General features: G+C 33.9%; 1 protein-coding gene across 2 annotated transcripts; it reads right to left on the bottom strand.

Annotated features, from left to right (window-relative positions):
- Positions 1-1,185: 1,185 nt before the first annotated feature.
- Positions 1,186-25,370, bottom strand: LOC116117601 (small subunit processome component 20 homolog). 2 transcript variants are annotated; one of them, XM_031403621.1, is made up of 31 exons: positions 25,189-25,370; positions 24,949-25,074; positions 23,957-24,114; positions 22,965-23,009; positions 21,611-21,689; positions 21,417-21,490; positions 20,289-20,392; positions 17,844-18,026; positions 15,992-16,192; positions 15,648-15,864; positions 15,484-15,558; positions 15,057-15,394; positions 14,383-14,575; positions 14,010-14,268; positions 13,579-13,918; positions 13,118-13,298; positions 12,868-13,008; positions 12,511-12,772; positions 11,961-12,413; positions 11,081-11,538; positions 10,104-10,240; positions 9,836-10,017; positions 9,348-9,728; positions 8,959-9,084; positions 8,494-8,559; positions 6,591-8,398; positions 6,228-6,507; positions 4,077-4,310; positions 2,363-2,890; positions 2,085-2,217; positions 1,186-1,840 (listed from the first exon to the last, which is right to left on the bottom strand). In XM_031403621.1, exons 1-31 carry the CDS (start codon positions 25,255-25,257, stop codon positions 1,584-1,586), a joined length of 8,088 nt encoding a protein of 2,695 aa, XP_031259481.1. In that variant the 5' UTR covers positions 25,258-25,370; the 3' UTR covers positions 1,186-1,583. The 2 variants fall into 2 exon arrangements, with proteins under 2 accessions (XP_031259481.1, XP_031259480.1); XM_031403620.1 differs by lacking the exons at positions 13,579-13,918; positions 14,010-14,268; positions 14,383-14,575 and having other exon boundaries at positions 25,189-25,368.
- Between the last annotated feature and the right edge of the window lie 1,626 nt (positions 25,371-26,996).

The following is a 26,996-nucleotide window of genomic DNA, read 5'->3' on the forward strand; positions in this document are numbered from 1 at the left end:
AATTATTAAAATTAATGTAAATACTGATTATTATAATTATTGTAGATAAACATGACAAGCACGTTTTCATATTTCATATTTGTCAATCATTTTCAATATTTAGAAGAAAAAAAATAGAAAACAAGAGTACAAAATTGATTCAAAAAAAGGGTGAACGACCCATTAGGACAAGTTTTCACCGACTAGTTTCATAAACGACAGTTTTCCATCCATCTATCCAATTTTATTTTATTTTATTTTTAAAAAATAATTAGAAGATAATTATGTCATTTTACCAATTCAAAAAACAGATCCTCTTTCTTCCTTTTCTTCTTTCTTCTCGTGCGGAATCGTTGTACACCAGGCCAGGTTTCCGGCCTGAAACGCACCGGGATGGCGGCAGGTGGTAGTTACGGAGGTTATGGAAGAGGAGGGGATAGTGGCCGGCGGCAGGTGGTGGTTACGTTGGTTATGGAAGAGGAAGGGATTAGTGGCTGGTGGCAGGTAGTGATTACAGAGGTTATGGAAGAGGAGGGGATAGTGGCCTGAATAGCCAGAGGAAGTTGTTTAGCCTTTAGTAGTTTTCGGCAATCGGTCTAAAGCCCATTTTTTCTTCCAGTATGTCCATTTGCATTTCCATTAAAATTGAAAATAAGTAAATTGATTGGAGAGAACATTGACACCGCAATGGACCGGGTCCCATCTTTTCTTTTAGAAAGCTGAAAAATTGAGTCAAGTCTTTAGGATAAATATGTAGCGGCGTGCAGTACGTGTAGTTCGGCAGTGCCGAGTGGAAGGCTTGGCAAAGTTGATTTCTTAAACTTCAAGATAAAAAATTCACGGATCGCTCCAAAAAAAGAGTCACAGGAACATTCCTTTTCGAGAATCCCAAAAGAACACTGCAGGTGAATTGCATTTCAAAAAGAAGATTGGAAATGGAAACTTATATTCGAGTCAATTATAGTATTGAACAATTGATTTCGTTCAAACTTCGAAATACAACAATTTGAAGAAATGTGGGGCACAGGTGCATTTCGCTGCGGGGGGGAGTGGTGATGCAGTTTGGTTGTGATTGAATGGGGCAAAAGTTTTCCGATTATATTGAAATAAAGAAAAATCAATAATGGTTATAACGCTTTTCATAGAAAAATAAAAACTTCATCTCAACTACAGAAACTGCTATTTAAAAGAACAAACAACAAAGGATACAAATTTCACAAGAGGAATTGTAGTTGTCTACAATTTCAACTGTGTAATTCGACGTAAAACTGGCTTCAAAATTGATATTAAAAAAAATGTTTTGCCCCCAGTTATTATACATTTTTGAGAAAATGAAAATAAAACCTTATTTACATTGGGTTTACTTCCTACTCATCTATATCTTTATAGTTTGACAAAATTTTGATTGATCTCACACACCCCTTTTACCTGGGTACTAAATCTAAGCTCTCTTCAAATTACAGAACAACTCTGTCATGAGTATTACAATGACAAAGGAAAACTTAATCTACAAAAGAGACTGACCAGTAAACAGCAATATACCTCTTTGAGAAAGAGTAGGTAAATCCGGAGGGTGAATCTTGATATAGGCAAGGCGTCGATATCTAACGCAACCATCTTCCCATTTTCATTGTCATCATCTTTCTTTTCTTGTTGACACGATGCTTGGCTGCGATCCTCAGTTTCCTCTTGGCATTTCGAACTGGGTTGACAACAGCCATGACCTTTTCCTCTTGCTTCCTCTTATCCCTCTTTTGCTTCAGATTCTTTCTGATCTCATTATAGATTTGTACAAAATTCTGACTGCCTACCGTATTTCGTATGCTATCACTTACCTCTTGTGCTAATTGCTTCATATCATCTGAAAAATGAATTTGAAACTTGTCAAATGCTTCAAGAATAAAATAAATTTAAAATCTTTTAAAAAATTAAAAAAAAAAAAAAAAAGAACAATGGATTAACTTACTAATTCTATTTAGTAAACTATGACAAGAAAAATTAAAATTTAATACGATAAGATTCAGCAAATTAAAGAAAGAGTAAATAGTAGTATGGTACTTTGCTTATATATCAAATTTAACTTTGTATGTGAGGACAAGAATTACCAGTGATAAGCTTTCCAGCAAATCCTTCACAAACTTTATACAACGACGGCAGCATTTGGTATGCATAAAGCTGGCAGTGGCTTGGACCAATTTCTGATGAAATTAGTCTAAAACTATTGAAGACGATTTTCATCTGTGAGAAACATAAAAAATTTCATTGTCAGTAAGTACTTTAATCAAGACACGAAAAGAAAAGAAAAGAAAAGAAATTAATTTGGAACAGGCTGAGAATTTCTCTACTATCCTCGACAAACTAAAAAACTCAATCACAGACCAACCTGAACAGCCTCCTTCTGAAGAGCAATCTTTCCCATTTTTCTGAGCAAATTAGACACAAGCAAAAATTGAAAATCCTTAGGCTGGTCTTGGTCATTTTGGTCAGATGTGCTGGAGATAATAGACAAAAATATTCCTTTTCCTTTTCTTGATTCAAGTAACTTGAAAGCTTTAAGAAACAGGCCTTGTTCATGTGGTCCAAGGGCGGACCAAAAGTTGTGAGGGTCTATACACTCCCTTTGTTCCCTCAAAGAATGCATAGTACAAATTGCAGACACAAGATTTTGGGTAATCCGGTTGCTGAAAGCCTCATCAAAAGTGAGTTGGGTCTCTAGCTGGTAGCATAGAGAAACAGCTATCATAAAGATTCTACTTGGCTTCATCAGGAATAAATTTTCTCTTGCTTTCTCTTGATGTTGTTTGCTAGCTTCAGTTAAAGCACTAAAATACAAGGCTATAAGGCGATTTGATCTGTTTCGCAACCATGTGTGTGGGTGCAACATCAACTCACAAATTGCTTCCCAAATATTCTGAGAATCACGTAAAAGAGTTTAAATAAATAAATAGAGGAAGAGAAAAAAACAGCAACAGATTCAACAGTGTAACAGAAAACGCATGTCATCAAGTAAAACTAAGTCATCTATCTATATGACTCGAAACTCAGCAACTAATAGCCTACGACCAGGGGAGGCTAAAAATTGACAACCATCTGAGCAAGAATGATTTCAATAGCATGATGGAAAAATTTCACAATTTATGCAAGCTAATCAGAATATTGAAATTTCCAACTTCAATAGTATCATGTTACCAGGAATCCTAAAGATTAAAAAATATCTCAAATGTTTAACTTGTAATAACTATGACATTATAATCTCGAAGTAGTATTCAAAAAGTTTAGGCTGTCCAATTAAATTCATAATAATTGGTGTCAAGCCTTATTATACTAAGATTATGAAATAAAAATATTAAGAATTATATGGCATATGAATATATTGGACTCTTCATTACCATCTAGTACGAACAAAGACATGCATGTAAATAATACACACTAATTATGGAAATATTAAAATAAAAAAATTAACTTTATCATATTCATCCTCCTTATTTCCCATGATATATTCTAAATATAGGAAATCATTTATCAGTAAATACTTACATCCAGTAACCCTAAAAATTTAAAAGACACATAAAACCTTGTAATTCCCAATTCTTTAAACCATAAGCCACCACAGCATCCTAACAAGCAAAGCATCTAACTTAACCCACATTCACACGATTATACAAACAATAACCAAAGGGAAAAATCATTGGCAATAGCCAGCTAACATGTTTAAAACAGTAGGGAAAGAAGGTTCTGATACCAAAAGCTATATGAATCTAATGGTGGTTCTTCCACAACAATTGTCCACCTTTTGCGACTTACCAATCCTTCAATCTAAATCCCCAATAGACTATAGTTACTAAACCCTAAAGATTCTATATTTCTACTATAGTAAGTTGTACTATTTGTGATTTATGTATACTAATTGTTTTGATCCTATTATTCCATGGAGCTAAGGTCCATCATATGAAAAAAAAAAAATAAGTGTTTCCATAACTCTACCATACCAAACCTACCCCATGTAATAATAGGATCAATATTCCAGGGGAAAAACGCACTGAGCACACTACATAAAATATATTCAATGTTATGGAAAGGAACAAAGTGTGTAATACCTCCAAGTCCCTGTCAAAGATAAGGTCTGGGAACTGACATAGGATCTTCTCCAGCAACACTAGGGAATAGTATGCCTCTTTCCAAAAAGGGATGGTAACCTCATCAGAAAGATCCAATTGCCCATCTCTAACTATATTTATAGTTGACTGCAAAATGCTTCTTGTCACTGGCAATACAGCACTTATATGCCTTTGAAAGTTTCTCTTCATAACTTCAACTAGTAATCCCAAGACCTGTAAAGCACATCCTCAAACCATTGGAAAAGGAACACACTAAAGCAACAGAAGTAAAGCCAACAAGCAAATACATTATTTTGCAGTTCCGTGAATATAAACCCTCCAAAACTTTGGAACATAATCATATGAGATTTTATGCTTGAATGAGTACAAAGTTCAAAAGTTTTTATACAAGATATGATCACATGTATAAAGTCTGACATCCACTGGACTAGCCATCTTAATCATAATTAAATTTGTCAATCATCAAATATTTCAAAAATATGTAATTTCACAACATAAATGGCACTACCAAGTGACTCAAGTATGGTTATGTAATAATATCATCCACGGATACGACAAATTTAGTTTTCAAACTCCACTGACCAGAATCATTAACCATAGCAATTTAGTTTTCCCTGAAAATGCATGAGAACACACATCATCAACAGCAGCTGCAAGAACATGAGACTAAAAGAGCTATCTCTCATGTAGAAATATATTATTTTGCTTAATTACATAAACAAAGAAAAAAGAGCAAAGAGAACAGACAAAAGACATAAACCAAAACAGCATTTCAATCTCCATGAATAAAGGATATGGAAGAATCCCAAAACTGATTTGAAACTGAAGCCCATAAAGAAGCATTAAATTAAACTCTCCCACAGAAAATCAACATAATTTTCAATAGTTTCTTAAAATATTCTTTTATCCCCGTCCAACCATTAAACCCAAGAAACAGCCAATAGACAGCATCTCCTCAAAATAAAATCTTTTTTTCCCCACAGAAAGCAGAATAAGCCTCAACGAGAGGAAGCATAGATTTTCTTATATTCACAAAAAACTGTTTACCAGTCAGAACTTTAGGGTTTTCTGTATCTATATCCAAGCTTAGAAAAAGAAACAGAACAGGAATTAGCATTGTTAACAGGCAAAGAACATTGCAAGATAGAAAATGTTGTCCATAGTTTGTTTCACCCAGGCAGTGAAACAAGTCTGTAATGCATTCCTCAGTAACTCAACATGTAATCAAACATTCACATAATCACAATACATTATTCATAGATAGAACGATATAGCTTTTTAATAACAGTCGATATGTACAGAAGATAAGTAGAATTTACAAGATGAAATATGCATAGCTTCCATGCAAATCCACCAAAAAAATAAAAAAAAAAACAAAACAAAACAACTCAGTATACCAAGCAAGAACCAAAAAATAATAAGAATAATGATCACCATATATTATTCATAGATAGCACAAAATAGCTTTTAAATAACAGTTAATATGTACAGGATATAGGTAGAATTTACAAAGTGGAATATGTGTAGATTCCATGCAAATCTGAAAAATCTTAGTGGCACCAAGTAAGAACAAAAAAATAAAATAAATAAATAGACAAGGAACTGAAAAGTAAAAGACTACACTACAACTTAAGTGCAAACACTATAGTCTCCAAACTTATACTTCCTTTCATCCTTGAGAATATTTGAATCTTTGAGATAAGACACAAGAGATCCCAAAATGGTCGCTAATGAGATATCCTATCTGGATTTGACATAGATTAACCAAACACTGATGAAAGATTAGTGAAGCACAAACCAATGGCAAAACATGTCTTTGATTCACTGTCTAGAATGCCCTTTAGGTACTTTACAGCTTAAAAAAAAAAACAGAGAATGAGAATATAACCATGCCTGAAGGCAGACCTGTCATTCATCAGGCTAAGAGGCCCAAACTGATAAGCAGGCAATCCCTTGAAATAGGTGCATGTACATCACACTTACATGTGTGTGTGTGTGTATACCAAACTGAGAAGTATGCCCCCCCTTGAAATGGTTGCATGTACATCACACCTATGTATGTGTAGATTTAAAAGAGAACAGATACCATTTATGATGAACAATTTACAATACAAAGTAAGAAACTTTTACCTGTGCACCAGCACTCCAGAGTTGCTGCTTCATGCACAAATACCAAGATAGACTATACTCCAAAATTGAATGAAGCATATGTGGGTTAATACGTTCAATAAGAAGCTTTATGGCTACCCCAGTCATGGAACGAACTTTATTATCATGGTCATTAGCCAAACGAGCCACCAAATGGACAAATAATGTGTGAGATTGCTCATCCAACTTTGTTTGCGGAAATTTCTTTATAATTGCATGGAGCATTTCAAGCACAGCTTCTCTTCCACTTGAATGCTCATAACTGCAATAGTAACCAAGCAAATTTAGAGCTTATTAAAATATAAATAAAAAACAATACTTCATCAAATATTACAGGATACTTGCCTCAGATTTGCTAGCAGAAAATCTAAATGTTGTTGCAATCGTTTGTCCGATAGATGATAATCAAGTAGGAACTGCAATGAAATCTGACTAGATTTCTTGCGAATAGATTCGACTTGACTTGTTACCATCAATTCTGCAACTCGAACTACAATATCATATATCTCATGAACCACTAGCTTGCGACTAACAATTGCCTTCAGAAGTGAAAGAGCAACATCAGAAGGATTCCTCTCAAGATCAATGAACACAGGAAACTGAATTAGCAGATGCAGTTGGTCTGAGGAAAGGGTAATTTTCGTGCTGCGCAGAAGCTTTGTTAACAAGCTTAGACATGACTGCATTAAAGGACTGCCAGAGTTTAGTGAGCTTTGGGCAATATCCAGCAGAGTTGCTTTTATTTTATCAGCCTGAGATTCTAGAGATGGCAGGGGGAGGCTTACCAATGAAGTAAGGCATCTAAGGGATGCTGATAAAACATCTTCATACTTAGAACTCAGGCAATTTCCAAGCAGTGTCACAAAAGAATCTAGCATTGATAAATGTTTCTCATCATGCTCGTTCGATCTTAGATTCTTTAAACGCTTCTGCAAAAGCCCAAGAGCAAACACTGTAATAAGATGAGAACATGCTGATTTAGCAACAATAACTCGGCCTGAAGAAATAGTTTTATCTTTTGCATCACTTTTATGATTATTTGTTCCAGTACTGGCTGAACTCGAATGCAAATCATTTTCCTCTTTCATCCTATCTTCAATTAGGCCATATATAAAGACAAATAAGTCAGTCTGATCCACTGATTGATTGCAATCAATACCAGCAGCAATGTGATTAAGCATACTTTCCAATTTTGATTTAGTTTTAGGAGTCAGATGCATCTGTAAATGAGTTGTTACAACAGAAAGAAGTTTCAAGGCATGGGTTTTGAATGTTATATTTTTGGCAATCAATTCCAGGGTCTCAAAAGACTTTTGCTTCTTAGTTTCAATCATTTTGGAAGCAATTTTTTCCACCTCTTTCTCTTCAGCAACATCTCCAAGGATATCATTCTTGACTGCAGAAAGGAGATCTTCCAAACAGTAATCCAACTTCCCACCAATGGGATTCGAAAGATTCTTTGACAAAATAAAATTAAGAGTATATCCCAACACATGCATCTCATATCCTCGCTTCAAAGTAGCTCGCAAGACCCCTAAGATAAATTTCAAGTATTCCAGCCCCAGCTCCTTCAGACAATCAGCCAAAGATAATCTAGCACTATTACGCATGGAATCTGAACGACTCTTTAAAAAGTTTGAAATACGATGGATGATACTAGGAAGTTGGGAGTCCATAATGTCTCCTGGAAGCAACTTTAGTAGTTTCAGTGCAGCCCGACTGATGTCAACATTGACCTTCTCAGAATCAAAATTCAGTAATTTTTGTATTTTTGGGAGCATGATTTCATGAAGCCATGTCTTTATCTCCGAGACAATCGTTGAACTTCTGTCATCCACTAATGAAGAATTAGTACGACTAGTATTAGCACCTAAAGCGTCATCCAAAGAGTATTTGGCTTCTTGACCAGAACAAATTTCTGAGAAATGGAATTGGTCCAAAATAGAGCAAAATAGTCGCAACAAAATCTTTTGCTTTTGTTGGTTCTTCTCCATCTCCTGAAAGCATCTAATCAACAAAGCAGAGTAGGACTTCCATTCCATAAGAGCAGAAATTGAAGCAAGAGCTTCAGAGCATGCACTTCTAACATTTTCATCTTGTACATCAAACAACATACTAAAAAATAGTGGGACAAACACTTTATTCAAGAGGTCCTGCATGTTAACAAAAGCATAGCAAGTTTCAGTGACTAGGAAATGGGAACAATCTGTGAAAATGGATGTACAAAGGGGAAAAAATGTATATTTACCTCTGGCATACTGCTTGCACTGACGACTTTCCTAAAACGTGTCAGTGCCCGTGCTCTTCTATGTTTCTGCAAGAACAAAAAGGCTTATCAGACTCTAATAGGAGGAAAAGAAAAAGCAGGATCTGATCTGAAAGAAAAGACAAAAAGAGAGAGAGAGAGAGAGAGAGAGAGAGAGCAAAAACAAATGAAACAGTGATAAATGGCTGTGGCTAGAATATAAGTTAATTTCACTCTAGGAACAACTAAGAGGTAGATAAACCTCTCCTTTCATCAAGAAATGTAAAGGTTTCCACCCATCTTGAGAAAACATATCTTCTGAATTGCAGAAAAATTGGTAAATACAAACTATTTTACAAATGAACGGCTGTAATGTATCGAGTAAAAGCATAAATGAATTCTCAAAGTTAAATCAGAATCTACCTAAAAGAATGTAAGAAAAAAGAAGATAGAATAAAAGGAAATCACCTGTAAGTGAATAATATTATTGAAAAAATCAACTTCAGTATCCCCAGAGCATAGATCTCTCAATGAACTAAGATTTGATAGTTGTGGAAGCTTCAATATCATTTCTCTCAGTAAGTCAATCCACTCCTGAAACCACATAAATCTTATAAGGAAAATAATAGATTACTAATTAGTTGAACAAAAAAATATAATATTCTGAAGATTAAATCATTATTGTTTTTGTAAAAACTAAAGATTGCTTTTTTATTTTTCCTTTTTCTTTTTTTTTTTTGTTTGAATTTGTCCATCTGTTCATGTATTGCACTCAATTCTGGGTCTGGTTTATATGAGGGGGTAAGGTAAAGTTTATACATCAACAATGGCCACATAATGAAGAGAACTTTTTATACCTTTTTAACTTTACTTCCACTATTCATTGCTTCCCCCATGTGCTTCAAAATAAAGTTCTTCATGATACGCTGAATGGATGTAATAGTCCAAGAACCTTCAACTATTCTAGTCGACTCATGCCCATTACACTTTTCTCCGTCAAGAATTAGGGAAGAAAAATCAACAAATAAGAGCATTATCCTCTGTGCACTTTTCCTTAGGATTAGATCTTCTGATGACATATCATACACACAATGTGACAATATTAGTAATGCATAATCCACTTCTGTAGTATGGAATAAATCAATGTCAATCTTATCATATGCAGCAACAATAGAATCATAATCAAGGCTGTTCATTTCCTCTGAAGATGTTGCATTCAACTGACTGACAAGTTCTGCCTGTTTCAAATCAAAATTATGAAAATTGCAAGTGAGAATTTTTATAAATGAAAAAAGTTCCTCAGAGGTAATGGTTAAGAAAAGACAAGTAGAAGACCAAGGATTACCACAGGGAACACAGAAGGATCAGCTTTAGCGAGCTCAACAAGAAGATGACAAATAGACAACCGCATTTCTAGTTCAACAGAAACAAGTAGTGGACAGACAGCATTAAGAATCTTTTTGGTACTCCCAGTTTCTACTACTGGTATGATATCTTGAAGAACATCCAAAATTTTAACTGAGAAACCTGAGAGAGCAACAAGACCAATATTAGACTTCATAGTAAGATTTATAATTTCCACACATCTTAGAAACAAAAGAGAATGTTATTACCAGAATCTTTAACACCCTTCACTAGGAAGGGTAGTAAGATATCCACAAATTTTCTTGCCATAGATGGATCTTTAATGTATTTGGATAGCAGTTTAAAAATTCTAATCTCTGTCTCCCCAGAAGATTTAAGCAATTTCCTGGAACACCAAAAACATAAGCACATAAATATTAAATGACAGCAGTTTAATTTCCATTCAGAATTTTCAATATGAAGCAAACAACAGTACGTATAACCACAAATATAAGTTCATTCTACCATAGCACAAGCAAAATAATCATGAAATTTTGAAAATAATAACACCAACTAACCAAATAATTATCAAGCCAACAACAAGAAATTAGTCATTATAAATAAAGCATCAAGTGGACTACACCTCATGAAACAAAATTCCGAGAAAGAAAACCAAAATAATAAAGTACGTTGAGGGAATGAAACAGACACAACAGAGAAGATGTTGAATTTTTTAGAGATGAGATTTGTTAGATACAGATAAAAATCTTTCAAAATACTATCTCAATATGAACCGTGACATAAACTTTATTATGAGAATTTGGCTATTCAAATCTTTACTTGCTGCCAAATATTCAGAGACCAATTGAGTTGGTATCAAACACCCAAGAACATGTAACATAAACAGAATCAAAATAAAAAATTTGTACGTCTTTTATTGTTTTAAATCCCAAGAAACTAACAGGACCACCTCTAAGAACATGTAACATAAGCAGAATCAAAATGGAAATTTTTGATGACTTGTATCATTTAAAACCCCAGGAAATTACCATAACCATTTCTACAGTTATAAAAAAGCTAAAATGGGCCTAGACAATTTATTTCCGGAACTGCAATGAAGAATCCTTAGACAAGCATTGAGAATAAAACAAACATGAAATCAACAATAAAGCTTTAATCAATATTTTCGGGTATAGTCCAAGAAGTAGAAATACAAAGCAAATTATTGAGGGAGCAGAATTTTCACCTCTTGGTTGCACTCTGAAAACGATAATGCATGCTGCAGATAAGTGCCTCAAGGTTTGGAAGTAGAAGTTTATTGATAGCACTATCCTCATCACCTAACTCACTATCAAGATTCAGGAGGTTCTCAATGAACATGAGAACACTAGATACAATGGCTTCAGAGGCAGTAGTGACACTTAGAATTGAAAAAATATCAGGAACCAAATTCTTTTCCCTATACAATAGTGATACCAGTTCGTGGCTTCTACTCATAGCCAAAAAACAAGAAAACAGTGAACTGGGTTTCTCACTACTAGAACCCTCCTGCTTGAAAGCATCAACTAAAGGTTTCACTGACTTAAAGAAAAGGTCCCAGAACTCACAACCATAATCATGATCATCATACTTATTGAGAACACTAGAAATGATTCTAAGGCACAAAGATCTTAGATCCTTCAACTGCTTCACAGCTGAGCTGGTCTGCACACAATAAAACAAAAAATATATTCCATTCATTAAATGCAAGGACTGAATATATGTAATAACATGAATTTGCGCTTTTTGCAGTAGCATGAGGTTCTTGACAAGTCAACTCAATTCCAACTTAGCTTAGGAGGAAAAAATAAAATAACCATCTTAAAGTGCCAAATCCAAAGCAAGCACACTTTAAGACATTGAGAGTAAAGAGAAAACTATAAATGAGCAACATGCAAGGAAAAACGTAAGAGATAGAATCAAATTAGAAACCTTCTTGAATGTCAGCCTTAATTTTCAACAATTATAGTTGATAATTATTTAGACATTCAATTCAGCTAACATTACAAATATAGTTGTAAAAGTGGTTCAATTCAAAATCAACTTGAACAGAAAGCATTTGCAATTATTAGCCATAAGAATATTACCAGGACATCATTTCCAACTGGTCTGTCATGCTCATGTACAGTCAGGTCAGTACTTGAATGATCTTTTATTGAAGAGGATCCACCCTTTGCAGCAACAATACTTGAAGTGCAGCTTACCAATATCCGAACAACACATCCCATTAATAGATGAAGAAAAGGTCTAATATGCGATTCATCAAAAACTCCAAAAACATCCTCAATCACATGCAGAAAGCCATGACTCTTCTTCCAAGACAAGATTGCCAGGTTCTCTATGTTGAAATACTTTAAGAAACTCAGTTCATGAAAGTTATCCATAGTATAGTTTGGTGTGGTCCAGAATACATCAACATCAGCTCCCTTTGGAATAATATTCAAGGACTTTATCAACAATGTGAAGAAAAGGGGAAGCTCATCAACATCTAATTGAGCAATGAAACCGAGCAGTGCCTTTCGGTGATATATACTCGCTTGCTGACAAGAAAAAGGATAAAGTTCAGTAGGATATAATTTATTGATCAATAAATTTTGACTATGCTTACAAGGAAAAGAGTACAAATTCAAGACTTACTTTTCGAGAAGCAAGCGTCTTCAATTTTCTGACTTTTGGCACCAAGAGACGAATAACTAAGGGCACGAGATAAGCTCTGTGAGCATCTTCCATCAGAACAGATTCTCTAGACAAACTCCATGTTGTTACTTCTTCTCTCAAATTTTTTGAATTGATCAAGTTTTTAAGATGCTGATCATATGGAATCAAGAAACCATCTCTCCACATCAAAAGGCAATCAAGAACCTTCATTTGTATTTCAGCATCATTTTCATCCAGAAGCCTATTTAACACAACCAAATGTAACAATTAACTAACACCATAACAACGATTAAACAATACAGTTATAAGCATTATCCAATCCAATTTTTTACCAACCTATTTTGTAGAACATCTTTGAGAAATTGACTTCTATAGAAGGACTTGGGATTTCGCATCAGTTTCAACAAGTTCAACCATTCTTTAAGGACACCTTTCCACTCTTTGCCTTTGCAAATATCTGAATTGAATGATCCCACACTGCAATTCAGAGCTTTTCATAAGATGGTTTCAAGTAATACTTTCACAAGTATCATAGAAAGCAAAAACAAGTGTCTAAAAAATACAGGAGATCTATGAGACAAACTACCCTGTGAGATCAGTGCTGTCATAGCCCAAAAATTCCAATAACAGAGATATAATTCGTTGCGACCGAGATTCAACTACAAAAGGAATTTTCTGTAGAGCCTGGAGCAACAAGGACAATACTGTTGCGCACGGGGTGCTATCAGATGCAGGAGAAACAAATATATTAAAACGCTCAACCAAATCTGAACAATGAGACCAAGGTAAAAATTAACCATCTGATTGAATAATAAGAAAGCCACATCGTAAAAAGTATGTGAACCAAATTCACCATCTAATTAACTTAACATAATCTACAACATTATTTTTATTAAGCGAAAAATTAAGTATCCATCAAATATTATTTAGTCCAGTGACCCTGAACTTATAAGAACAATCAAGTTGCAACATACCGCTAGGTACCTATCAAATATTATTCAGTCCAGTGACCTTGAACTTAATAAGAACAACCAAATTGCAACGTACCACTAGGCTCCTTATATGACTCAGAACTGATCTTGTCGAGTTGATTATGAGATCTTTGAAACATGCATTGGCATTGTTGAAAATAGTCAACAAATTTATCCCAAACAAGTCCAACATGCTTGCTAACCAAAACTGCAAGGCACTCAGATGCTGGATTCCAAAGATAGCTAAAACGATTATGAAGAATTCCAATTACTCCATTCAACAAGACAGGTATATACATTTCAGGTATCCTTCCAGCGGATAGAATCATCTGTACTCTAGAGATCAATAGGATAATTTTCCTGCTAGTAGATATTGAAAGAGGAGTTGTCTCAATGGAGAGGAGGAGCTGAACAACCTGATGTATTTTCACAAAAATCAGCTTACAAGATTCTAATTCAAAAATTGTTTCAAATAGCAAGCATGGGAAGAATTTAAACTATACATACATTATGGCCATGAAAGTCCACACTGCTAGGGTCAGAAACCCCGGTTTCTGTTTTCATTTTCTTCTCAGGGGGCTGATCTGAAGCTGAAGTCTCATAAGTGTAAGGTTCATAGTGGCATAAAATTCTAAGAGTCGGAACACGAATAGTCTTGTCCGATTGGCACAAATTATCTGCATATGTTTCAACTGCATCCACAGCCTTTTCTGCTTTGAGCTCTGGCTGGTATTCTTTACGGCTGTTGTCTTCTTGCAATGTAATCCTATCAATTTTATTTTTTAATTATTTCAAGTATTAGCAACCAATGAACATGATTAGACACTAAATACCAAGAATACAGTTCATGACACATCAGACATGTCACAGATCAACCTACCCATGCACATAATCCAAATAATCAGCAACAGCACTTAGTACTTGTGAGGATGATTTGCAAGTTTTTGCAAGATGCAAAACTTTACTTGTTTCTTCAAGTCCAGATTTTTTCTCCCAATGCCATTCGTTATAGGAAGTTAAAGCAGCACCAGCTAGGCTTTGCCAAATGTGTTTAGGAACATCTGCAACAACTTCTGGAAGAACACCTCTAATGAATCAAGAGCATGCATAAAAGATGGTAACATCCTGTTTAAAGATGTGCCATTTCAAAGAATTTCCAGAAAATATTTGCTGAAAAAGCTGGTTTTAAACATTAATATATATCAAATAAATTTTCATTATTAATATACAAATAGTTTCCTATCAAAAAAATAAAATAAAATAAAATAAAATATCTATCAAACACATTCAGGTGCAGAATATGACTGGTGGAACATGCAACATATCTTTAGTTCTCTTTAATGTTGCCCGTCTATTGTTAGTTACGTCAGTTGATCTTTCGAGAAAGACCCTAAAATTAACTTCCTAATCGATGGAATTCATACACCTAACAACACAAGGCCATGTCCTATAGCATAGTCTTAGTGGAAGAAAATTTAATAAATAATGATATGATTTCCACCCACATACACAGCAAAGAAATACTATTTGTGATTAAAAGAGAAGATGTCTTACCACCATCATTCCTTATAAGAAGATCAAGTGCATCTATCAAATCCGTAAGCAAAGATGAGTTTGTTTGCACATCCAAGATATGAGCATAGCACCTGATGGCTCCCCACATCAGAGCCAACTTGGTCTCATCAAATTTAATAGATAATAAATTCCCACGAACAATCTTTATCAGAGAAGAGATTTCCTCTTGTAGAAAATTGCAAATCCTAGAAACTACGCCCTCAGGTATTCCATCCAACAAGTTATTGTATTGAGGGTTCATTCGCAGTTTCTCAGAGTAGGACAATAACAGACATATAACTTCTTCACTTGAAGTTTCTATCAGATCATTCATTGCACTGTAATTACAACAAGAAAAGTCAAGAAAGAATGTGCAAACCAACAATGTAAGAACCAGAGAAAGAAAATAGATTAATGTCAATATTACCTTAAAATATGAACTCTAAATGTATATAGTATGCATGGGTCCTTCAATAGCAGCCCTCTAATAAATGTCAACAAACTGAAACCCAAGCCCAAATATGTTAAGAATATGAGAAGCTCAAAAAAAGAATGACACCAAAAATAGAACTCTTCCATTTAAGACATTACCTTGAGTTCCTCAACTTAAATACAGGTGCCCACTGTGAAGTACAGTCAGATACAGTGGACATATCATCAATTCTGTGTATCCCATCAAGAATGCATAGCATGAGTTGCAAAACTTTATCGATGACTTCAGATAATTTATCAACCTCCTTACCGTCACCTGAAGGTATGACAAATGTACGAACAAGTAGATCCACAAGCCCAAGCATTGACTGATGATCTGTTTGGCAACAAAGCAGTTTGTATTGCTAACACTATAAGTATAAAAGATAAGTGTGCCATAAAAATAAATTGAATTACACACTACAATAAAGATACCAAAGCATCAGAACTCGTTTTTAGCTCACCAGGAACCTTAAAACCCTTATCAATCTGAATGGTAGCAATACGTAGCGACAATAGGTTACTTAGGTGCAACAAGCATCCATTAGCTATACAGTCAATTATTTCCTGATATAAGCATTCGCTCATCAAATGTAATTCCTTGGGTTCAAAACTGTCACATATTCTCTGAAAAGCTGAGATCACAACTTCAACAACATCTGAACCTAACATAAAGAGAAAAAGACACTTGTTATCAGAAACCAATAGCATATCCCTAGAAGGAAGATCAGCCCCTCTAAAGAATCTTACATATTAAAGCTTTATGCAAATCCATACAGATCATGAATGAAAAACTAAATTGCAATGATTCTAACAGTAATTAAACTTGAAACAAAAAAAGAATTCCTATAAAAATAAAAATAAAAGTAAAATGGTCCTTTACAAATTTGAATTAAATTGTACTATATCAGCAGGTCCTTAAGAAATAAAAATTGAAATACAAGTAGGCATTGGGTATATAAGGTATAAACCATGGATGAAGATTGCATAACAGACAGAATACAGAAAATATAGACTTTTAACAGTATGCAATACAGAAGTGAGAAGTGGAACATGTAGGTAGGCCTTCATCAATTTCAACTTCAAACACAAAAACATGTATTTGTAAAACCTTGTTAAATCTCACTGATCATGATACATACTTAGAAACCCATGCAAACAAAATTTAAAGTCAAGAGCCATTTCCCCTTCAGACGTTGGCAATGTGGTCTCCTTTCTCTCATTCCTTCAGACAAAATACAATGTGTAGGTAATTTGAATCTCAATTCCCCCTTCCCAGAGGCTAAAAACTTATTTAATACCACAGCGCCGAGCATCCTAACCATCACCTTCAGCATCAAAGACTATATTCGCATTCTAAAGTGAACTAAGCAAAGCATGCATGTAGCAGCCCATACAGGCCATTAAAATTGTTTAGGTTGGTTCTAATGCCTAAACCTTAATGGGCACATACAACGATGTCATATCTCACATAGCCTTTCTATTCCATGGCTAATCTTACGTTTTAAGTACTTATACATCTGGAAGCAGATACATTTGCTTCTCTCGTGTTTTCCCCAAATTTTAAAATTGATAGTTCCCAGTATGTTATTAATAGTTTGATTAGGGCTTCTTGAAAGCTAGATTTAGCCTCATCATGATATTGGTCCTCTGCGCATGACCCAAGATAACCTCAACCAAATTTTTTTCAAATTCATTAAATTCCAGGTCCTACTTATGAAACTATTGCAATTAATTGAGAACAAGGTACTGAAAACTAATCTAGCAATTATGCTCTTGCCGAATTATGTGCAGTCTAACCACTAGTAGATGTTTGTTGGGCATTTATCAGTTTACCACATAAAAACACCAAATTCAATTTCACTCTCTCCATCTAATTTTCTGTCCAAACTATAAAAATGGAAATACCTATTTGATTAGAAACAACCCCACACAATTAGTTTTATGACGAAATTCCTGATTCAACCAACCTCCATCTACAGTTTCTAAACCAATAACACTACAACCCAATACAAAATCAGTTTTTAACTCATGACAAGCAAATGTCTTCCAAAGTAAATAAGTTAAAACACATACATGCATATACATAAAGTAAGCACTAGAGGTTTATATATATATATATATATATATATAATACTGGAGAAAATTTATCATTAATAAGAATAAAACAGAAAATTCAGTCTTTTGAAAACAAAAGAAAGCATAATTCTGTCTACATTGATGAACTCGTCTGAGAAATAATTTCCATATTTATGCTTTAATAATATTAGTGTGTGTATTGTCCGAACAGAGCCTTATCATAGGAAAAGAGCTTGCCTTGGTTCAACTTATCACCAATAGAAAGTATCGAATTGCTCAGCAATAACCTCAAAACTTGCTCTGCTTCTGAATGGAATCTTGATGCTGCTCCTCTCATAACATGATAAAGCAAACCACTGACTCCAGATTTTCGTTCAGGCGATGGTTTCTTCACAACCTCTAACATGATCTTTCTGATACCTGTAACAGTTCAGTCATTAAAAAGTGCACATCATTCAGTAACACAAATCCAGTTCAACAATGCACAACTGAACAAAGCCCTATACCAAATTGCCATATAAATATGTAAATATAATAGTCAATAATAATCATATATAATTTATCCATATTTAAATTCTGTGTCTAATAATGGTTTATCTACCAATCAAAATTTGTCTGGAAGTATTCATTTGCTACTGAAAGATAAGGACTACAACCAGGACCACAAGACACAGAAATGAATAAACAAATGAGATTCAGTAATCACTCTAAAAAAGAGATTCTGTAACAGAACCCCAGATTCCAAGACATGTGGATCCATATAATCATACATCATTTCAACTAAATCTAGATCAACTAGAACTCCCCCATCAAGTCTGAAACCATTGCCCACTATTTTTGTTCATTAATTAACAAGACTACACCAAAAAAGACGTATTACACCATAAAATCATAGTACACAAATACTCTAGGCATCTACAACAAGCTTACCCCACTGATAATGTCACATGACATGAGCATTTGAAAAGAGTTTTTAGGTTTGAACTGCATTGCACACAAATAACCATGCCACACATTTCAATTAACTAATAAATGACCAGTTGAAAAAAACAGATTATGGATCAATAGAAGCATACTCAATCCCACTCTTAGGAGCAGGCAGATCCACAAAAACATATGGAATGTTAACATAAAACATAATATTAATTTTCTCTCAAAAGTTACCATATTTTTTTCAGCCACAAAACCAAGGAGAATTTAACCAAAAAGTTATTATACAGTACAACTACATGAACACAATTAAAATAAATTAAAACTTTACCAAGAGTTTTGTGAGTTCAAATAGTAAAAACATAATTTTTTGTAACTTCTCTCATTAGCAACCAGCCCCCGAACCTAATACCAAGCTAAAAGGTGAAATAAGCACACAAATCAAGCCCACCTAAATGGTTGGTACATAATTCTTGTTAACCTATTTAACAAGAACAAATTAAGCCTAGCAGTGAATGATCACTTGATCAACATGAGCACAGGTACAAACACCATTAACCACAACTATTTTTCTATACAACATGAAACCAGTAACCCATCAATATAATATTAAAACTCAGGATAGGCAAAGTTTTGATCGGGGTTGACAACTTAATTGGAGTGTTGTCCAAAGTAAAACAATACTAACACAAAACAAAAGTCACCAATTCACAATGCAACTGGAGAGAAAGTTCCAAGTCTAACAACTATGCAATGAAGAAGAGCCTTTTATACTTTTCTTTTTAATAATACTGAAAATTATGTCCATAGTAATCTTCCTTTGCATGAATCAAAAGAAACCAAGCTACAAATAATTAACCAATACCCCTATTAAGACAAAGAAGTGTTCTGAAACTGCTTAGAAATCGAAACTTAAGGAGAAGCAAAAAGTTTAACTCTACCTTGCAATCCACCACTAATATTATCTCCTTTTCCACCAAATACACAATAATATCTTTCTTACCATATAACCTAAAGAAAGACTAAAATCACATATCTCGAAATAAATTTAGCTTTCTTTCCATTTCAGGAAACAAAAAAAATTCAATAACGAATCACAACAACCTGGAATGGTCACAAGATCTTGCATTCTTTAAAAATCTAGCTCATTAGTTTTGAGCAATAAAAAAGCGAAGGAAGAGATGATTAGTAGTCTCCATTTTACACATTACACAAAAAGGGCAAGAGAGACACATCAAAAGGAAGTAAAATTGCATAATGATATAAACAATAACAGAAAACATCAACAGAGAGAAAAAAATCCTATTAAAAATCATTTAGAAGTCTCACCAAGAAGAATTTCAATAAGACTTGCAAATGAAAAAGCAAGGAAAAATTATTGCCAAACACTAATCTCAGAACATGTTTGTAAACGGCTTGCTTATCATGAAATAAAATTAACTCATAGCTATTAATCAATAAGACAATGATTTCACTAATAAATCCTAAATAGAACAAATATGAAAAATATTGACTTAATCTAAACCTAAATGCCCATATGACCCAATACAAAATTATTTATTACCCCTAAATAATAAAATGCTCTTAACTTTTACCAATCAAGTTGATTCTATCAATATTTTGTGGCACATTCTTATCACTAATAAGCTGTCAGTTCTCATAAATATCATCCACAACGCTTATATGTATGCATGTCTATAATTGACAACTAAAAAGAGCATAGAAGGTGAAAATCCTATAGCATACTGATACCTGATTTTAGCTGCTTACGGTCCTTCCTCAGCAAGAATGATGTAGCCTCTGCCATAAATTCTTGGACATAATCCTTTGGGTAATATCTTAATTTTAGAGTAACCCTTCAGGAAAAGAAAAATTGAGAATACAGAAAAATTATGTGAAAATCACTCTATGTGAAATTTTATTCAACTTAATAAATGTCACAATGAATTTTAATTATAGAAAGATCAACTATATCACAACTAAGGGCACAAGAACCCTAGAAGAACCTCAGTCAAGCGAATCTAGTAATTCCTAAAATACCATTCAACATAATATCAAACATTAAATTTAAAACAAATCCAACATCATAGCCATATACTAGTTTCTAAAAAGCTCCCAAGTTACCTCCTCATCATCTTCTTTCTACCAAAAAGGGTTGGGCACTACAAAATAATCGCACCTCTTATATGTTTCAAACAATTGCTGCAAGTATTCCCCACCAGTTAGCTTTCAAAAATTATAATCTCGATGTTTTTAGTTTAGTTTAATAGTTCCAAAAGCAGTTTTTATGAAACTATTAATTTACAATTACATCACATGGTGACTAAGCATCTATTCCAATGGATGGTCTTACAACAAATGCAATGCTGATCAAGAATGGTTTCCATCTGCACAATACCCTGTCCAAGATAGGAATCGTCTTTGAATCAATGGCCATCTTCCAACCAACAACTGGTATTATGGTTGTATGTTGCATTTAGAATTTAAAAAGAGCAACATGCACTTTGGGTTATTTGGATAGAAAGAAACAAAATAAATTTTTCAGTCAAAAAAAGAGACTTAGGGGACAAAGCTAAGTTTAAGGCTTCTTTATGGGCTTCTGCGCCAGCTGAATCTCAAGATGTTCCTTTTTTCTTTATTTTTAACAAGTGGGAAGAGGCACTGGTTGTCTCCATCTATAACCATTTTTTTCAGCCATACTAATCTAATCTGTATATACCCATAAGGCAACTAAAAGAGCTCATTTACATCAAACATTTGGCAATACAATTTTATTTTCAATTATTTAAAAATTTAATGCAGACGTTTCCCTCCTCACAAAGATCTAAAAGTAACTATATATATGTTGCAAATCACCAACTAATACAACAATGTACTTACTTGAGCACACTTGTTAAGTCTCGAATGAGATATTTCTGCAAATACATCATAATATAAAACCAAGATGTAAAAATCTGCAAAAAAAAAAGACTGTAAATTAGATTTTATCAGTATTTAGCAAGTCTTAAACAAGTACCAAATGAAGAAATTTAACACTAACAAGTAAAGAGATTCAAGAAAACCATTGCATTAACCTGCTCAACAATCTCTGGCTCCCTATCAGCACCACTTTCAAGGAGAGAAACTAAAGAATCGACAATCCTCGGCAAAAATCTACCCAAGAAAATGAAACAAGTTAAAATACAAAACTAATAAACACGCTAAATATCTGTTACTGTATTTCAAAATTAGGGGCCTTCATATTGCCACCTCATGTAAGTATTGGTTGTCTTCTAAATACAATCAGTTGCTTGCTAGTCATTAGCTATTCTTTTATTTCCCTTTTCCCCATTTCCTTCATCTAACAACTAGGTAAATATTGTCTAAAAAATCTATTCTATTACAACAATGTATCAATATCCCTATTTAAAAGGAAAATTTACAATCTGGATTATATTAACACACATGGCTTATGTAGAAAAGGGAAAGGGAAACTGAGGAACTTAGTTTATCACAAACTTCATCCTTTCTTAAAGCACATCATTCTAAAACTATATACCATTAAAAGAAAAGAGGGAGAGGAACTTTAAAGTCACTAACTTCAATGTCATCAATCAAAACTGCCCCATGATTATCATCCTGCAAGAAAAATAGCTATTGTGGATGGTCGCTCCCTCCATCAAGTGGCAAGATCCCACACATGGAAAATAGTGGAACTACACATCTCCAAATCCAGACACCTAGTCAACATCCAATCAGCCCTAATCTTCCCAGTTCTCATACATTACCAAGATGTTAACCATATAGTGATGCTCTGCCCAAATCTATATCAAAATTAATCCAATGTTTTTTGGACAGGAAATAAAAATATTTGTATTTATGTATAATATAAGTTATAGTTATGAACTGTATCAACCAGGTGTTCTCAATAATCATGGACAAAAATTGTTGAGGGAAAAAAACTATACAAATCTGTATACATTATCCATACCTAACCATTCACTATAGACAAAACTAAGCCATACTCACCTCAATTGAACCATAGACCCTTCCACCATTAACTTACATGGCTTGAATGTAATTCATAAAAAGAATTAGAGTCATAGCTTTGATGGCCTCATGAGCCATTAGAACTTTACATTTTAGTTGTAGCATACTACTATAAAACCTAGTTATTTCACCATCATCAACTCAAAAATATAGACACATCAACTAGATTTGTTAAGTATTTTACAAATTTTCAGAGAAACACAAATGGAAGGTTACATGCAGGGGCAAAATTACTGCAAGGTAAAGATTCAAATAAAGCATGAAACATTGAACCCATATGAACTTTGCGAATCACCAGAAGGTAGCAGCAGCCAACAAATAATGCACAGAGAGAATGGCAAATGCAATATAATATTTGTCCCCATCAGGTGAATTGAGTCAAAAGGAAGACAAACTCACGGTAAAAAATCCTCAAGGAGATCTCTTGATAAAACTGCAATCAAGCTGCAGCACAAAAATAGTTGTTTAAAATATAGAATTGTATAATCTTGTGCAAAAGAAAAACAAAACTGATAACAGAAGAAAATAAAGAAAATGAAAGCTGAAAGAGAGCACATAAACCAGAGCTTCATTGTGTACTTATGTCAGAAAAGTTATATTCAGCAGAACATTCTATAGCTGGTTATCCTCTCATTTTATAGCAAAGCATCCTAAAGTCTCTTGCCTCCCAAACTCTTTACCAGTCAGTGAAATTGCTACCTTTGGTCCATAGAAAGAGCTTCAACAGATACTACATTTTTTATTAAATTGGTGCTTCAATTTCTTTTATGGTCCACCACTATTTTCTCTCATGCTTTTCCTGGCATGGAAGCTTTTCACCTCTTTATCTTTAAGAACACATTTTGAGTGATCATTTGATTCCCTCACTATTATTTTTCATACAAACTAAACTGGAGAAAAAATGACACAAGAGAAATTATACTTTCAGGAAATGTATCACAACTATTTGAAGCCAGAATTCATATACTAGAGATGTCAGAGCTGCTTAATTTATTATATAGATTTTTAGTAATGGGAACAGAAGCTCATTGGGTTGAATATAGTTGTATCATTTTATTAGTTGAACCATGTGAATTCAAAAAGTCTCAAATGTCTATTAATATATAGACATTGGGTAGGGTGAGTTCTGTGGCTTCGAATCAACTCCTCCATTTCTTCTTTTACTTCATTAAATCTACTACTTCATGATCTTAATTTCAACTTTTGACAATCAACAGCAGGAGATGGAAATATACTGATGTTGGCATTCGCTTGTCATCTTGGTGAGATGAAGCATGGTTCAATTATGTCTAAATTATTGGAGCAATGGGAAGAAAAGTGCCAAAACATGCAGCTAAATAAAAACTATTTAATAGCTCAAAACTTGATAATTTAAGAATTGCAATTCATACCTCAGAATAGGCTCAAGTGATAGTCTTGCTCTCATTTGTAATCTAGAAATAAGTTTGGAGAATATCAGTTCCTTGTGGTACAATACTGAGGGTAGCTTATCTACAAAAGGAACTATTTCCACATATAATGAAATGAAGTCCTCGGCAGTATTTAATTCCTGCATTATGAAGATAAGAAGACAGAATTAAAGAAAAAAAAAAATTGATGAAAGAACTTAAAAAATCTCAATGTGAAGAATTTATGCATGCTTCAACAATTAATTGAGCCATTTGAATCTCCGACATAATTAAATCAAATGAACAAATTACTGCACCGCATACACTATTTTTAACTAATTTAGTTGATATCAATTTTCTAAAAAAAATTAATCATTCCATAAGTGAAAGCCACAAAGCATATAGCATGATGTACACAGAAAGAAGTCAAAAAAAGATATGATATATAAATTGGCAATACCCGCCCAAATCACATACAAAATTCTTAAATCAAGAGAAGCAAAAACAATAGAATACGACATGGCCTTGCAACTTTTTTTCCTCTAAAAGTTATTAAAAAGCCTTCTAGAATGAGTTACTCTTTCCTTCCAAATACCGTCTTTCTGTCAGACTTCCACCCAACATTCTTCACAACAGAATAATGAACAAAAGCTCATAAATCACCACTAATAATTATAGGAGGCTAATTTGAAGAAAAGAAGAACATAATATCATCTTCAAAAAAGCAATGAATCTTCGTAAACATTCTGGGAGTGTTCACTTTCATATCCATCTTCAATTTTTCCATTCACTTACCATTCTCCCTTTTTGAAAACACAAAGCAGTGAAAAAAAATGAAATACATAAAACGTAAAAATATTGCCTCAATTAGATGATTAAAAAATACATTCTCGACTTTTACAATGAAGAACACCACCTCAACATATGAATTTCAATGAAAAAGTTAGGAAGCTTTAATGAAAGAAGTTAAGAAGCTTTAATGAAAGAAGTCCTACCCTCCATTCGTATAGACAATCGCGGAGAAAGGAGCCTCCTTCTTCAGAAGGCGCAGTTTTAACTTTATCAAGGCTTCGGAAAACATTGATATCGATGTCATCTAATCGTTGTGAGACACTCTTGAACTGTTATGTTACACACATACCAAAATTAAAACCAACCAAACAAACAAAATTGTTATTTTATCAAGAACAAAAGAAGATGAAGAATTTAGGGTTCAGAAGTGAGAGAGCGCTTACGACAAAGCGGCGGCGGCCGGGAGATTTGTTGAGAGACTTAACGGCCAGCGCGTGTGAGGGCGTCGCCATTAGAGAATTTGAGGTGAATTGAAGGTTTCGTTTGTTAAATTGATTAAATAAACATGAATTGCAGCTGAGAGAATCGCAGAGAGAGAACGATAGTATGATTGTGAAAAACCTCGCTAAAACCCTGGCCCTGTTTTGTCCTGTTGAAGGCGAGTAACCTAAATATGTAACAACCTAATAATGAAATTTAGGGTATTAGAATTTGATTTCAAATTTTCAATTTGAAAATAAGTTTTAGAATAATAGGATTTGAATTTGAAAATAAGTTTTTGTTGAATATTATTTGAATTTGAAAATGTGTTTGTTATATTATTTAACAATTCTTTTTGAAACATTAAAAAAATTTAAGTATGGCCGTGTCCCTTTATTTTGGACAGATGCCCGTAAATAAGGAATGTTTGTCTTTAATCTAAATATAAAAATAAAAAATAAAAAAAAACTTTGGTATTTGTGGACGGACGTCCCTTACATTTGGATAGGAGGAATGTCCAAAATGAAGGGACGGTCGTCCATAACCTATGAACGGCCGTCCCCAACTTTTATAAAAAAAAATTATTCTATTTTACTTATAGACGGGCATCCTTTAAATGGAGACGTATGTCCGTAGTAAATGGACCCTCGTCCATATAATATGGACGGGGGTCAATGTAAGTGAACGACCATCCATATTTAATGGACAGCCGTTCACTAGAAAAATATTTAATAACGAGTCCAGATTATTGGTGTGAGTCAGTGGACACGTAAGCCGGTACACGTTTTCGGTGCAAAAATATCGGTGTCCGTAGCTTTATTGTTAGTTATATTATCCCACAAAGTTCCCACGTCGTCTGTATTATGTTGACGCAGTTGATTCGATCCCACCCCATTCCCTTCAGTTTCTGCCCCGTTTTCTATATCAAGATATCCTTCCTCATAAACTCTATCTGCATTAAACTTTTCAAAAATAGGTTATGCATATCAACCTTATGATAAAATTGTGAATTACACAATATGTCATAGCAATTTTAGCTTGCCTCTCCAATGGGTAATTGTTCATGCCATCAAGAATACGAAACCTTTTTTTCAAAACACCTAAGGTTTTCTCCACAACATTCCGAAGCGATGCATGTTTGTAATTAAACAACTGAAGGGGTCCACTCTAGTTACGATGCACATCAAGAACACGGTAAGGAACTCGTCTATGTGGGGCAAGGAACCCACCTCTGTTCGCATAACCTGCATCTACTAAGTAATATTTTCCTACAATAAAATAATGAATGTTATTTGCAAATGTAAAAAAACATGTTTATAGTTTAACTAAAATACGTAAAGAAGTTAGTTATACATGGAGGAGAATGTGGGAAACCGGAATCAGGATTATCTAGAACTGAATTTAAAATTTTTGAGTCATGGGCGGATCCTTCCCAGCCGGTGACGACATAAGTGAACAACATCTTGAAGTTGCATACAGTCATCACATTTGCGACAATGTTCCTTTACAATTCCAGTACAACTCGAATACCTCAATTGGTGTCCAAGCATGTACATGTGTACCGTCAATCGCTCCAATATAGTCCTGTCGACAAAATTGAATTTTGATAATATGGGAAGACTAATAACATATATAAAACAATGAACATAACTATAAACTAATTAAAAATAATAAAAAAGTACCTTAAAGAAAGGGTAATAGTTTTTGTGAGTCGATATCTCCAATGGAACATCATTGGAGTCAGGTGGCTTAAAAAACTCTGACTTCAACT

Source organism: Pistacia vera, unplaced genomic scaffold (assembly GCF_008641045.1).
Source record: "Pistacia vera cultivar Batoury unplaced genomic scaffold, PisVer_v2 Contig82, whole genome shotgun sequence".
Lineage (NCBI taxonomy): Eukaryota > Viridiplantae > Streptophyta > Magnoliopsida > Sapindales > Anacardiaceae > Pistacia > Pistacia vera.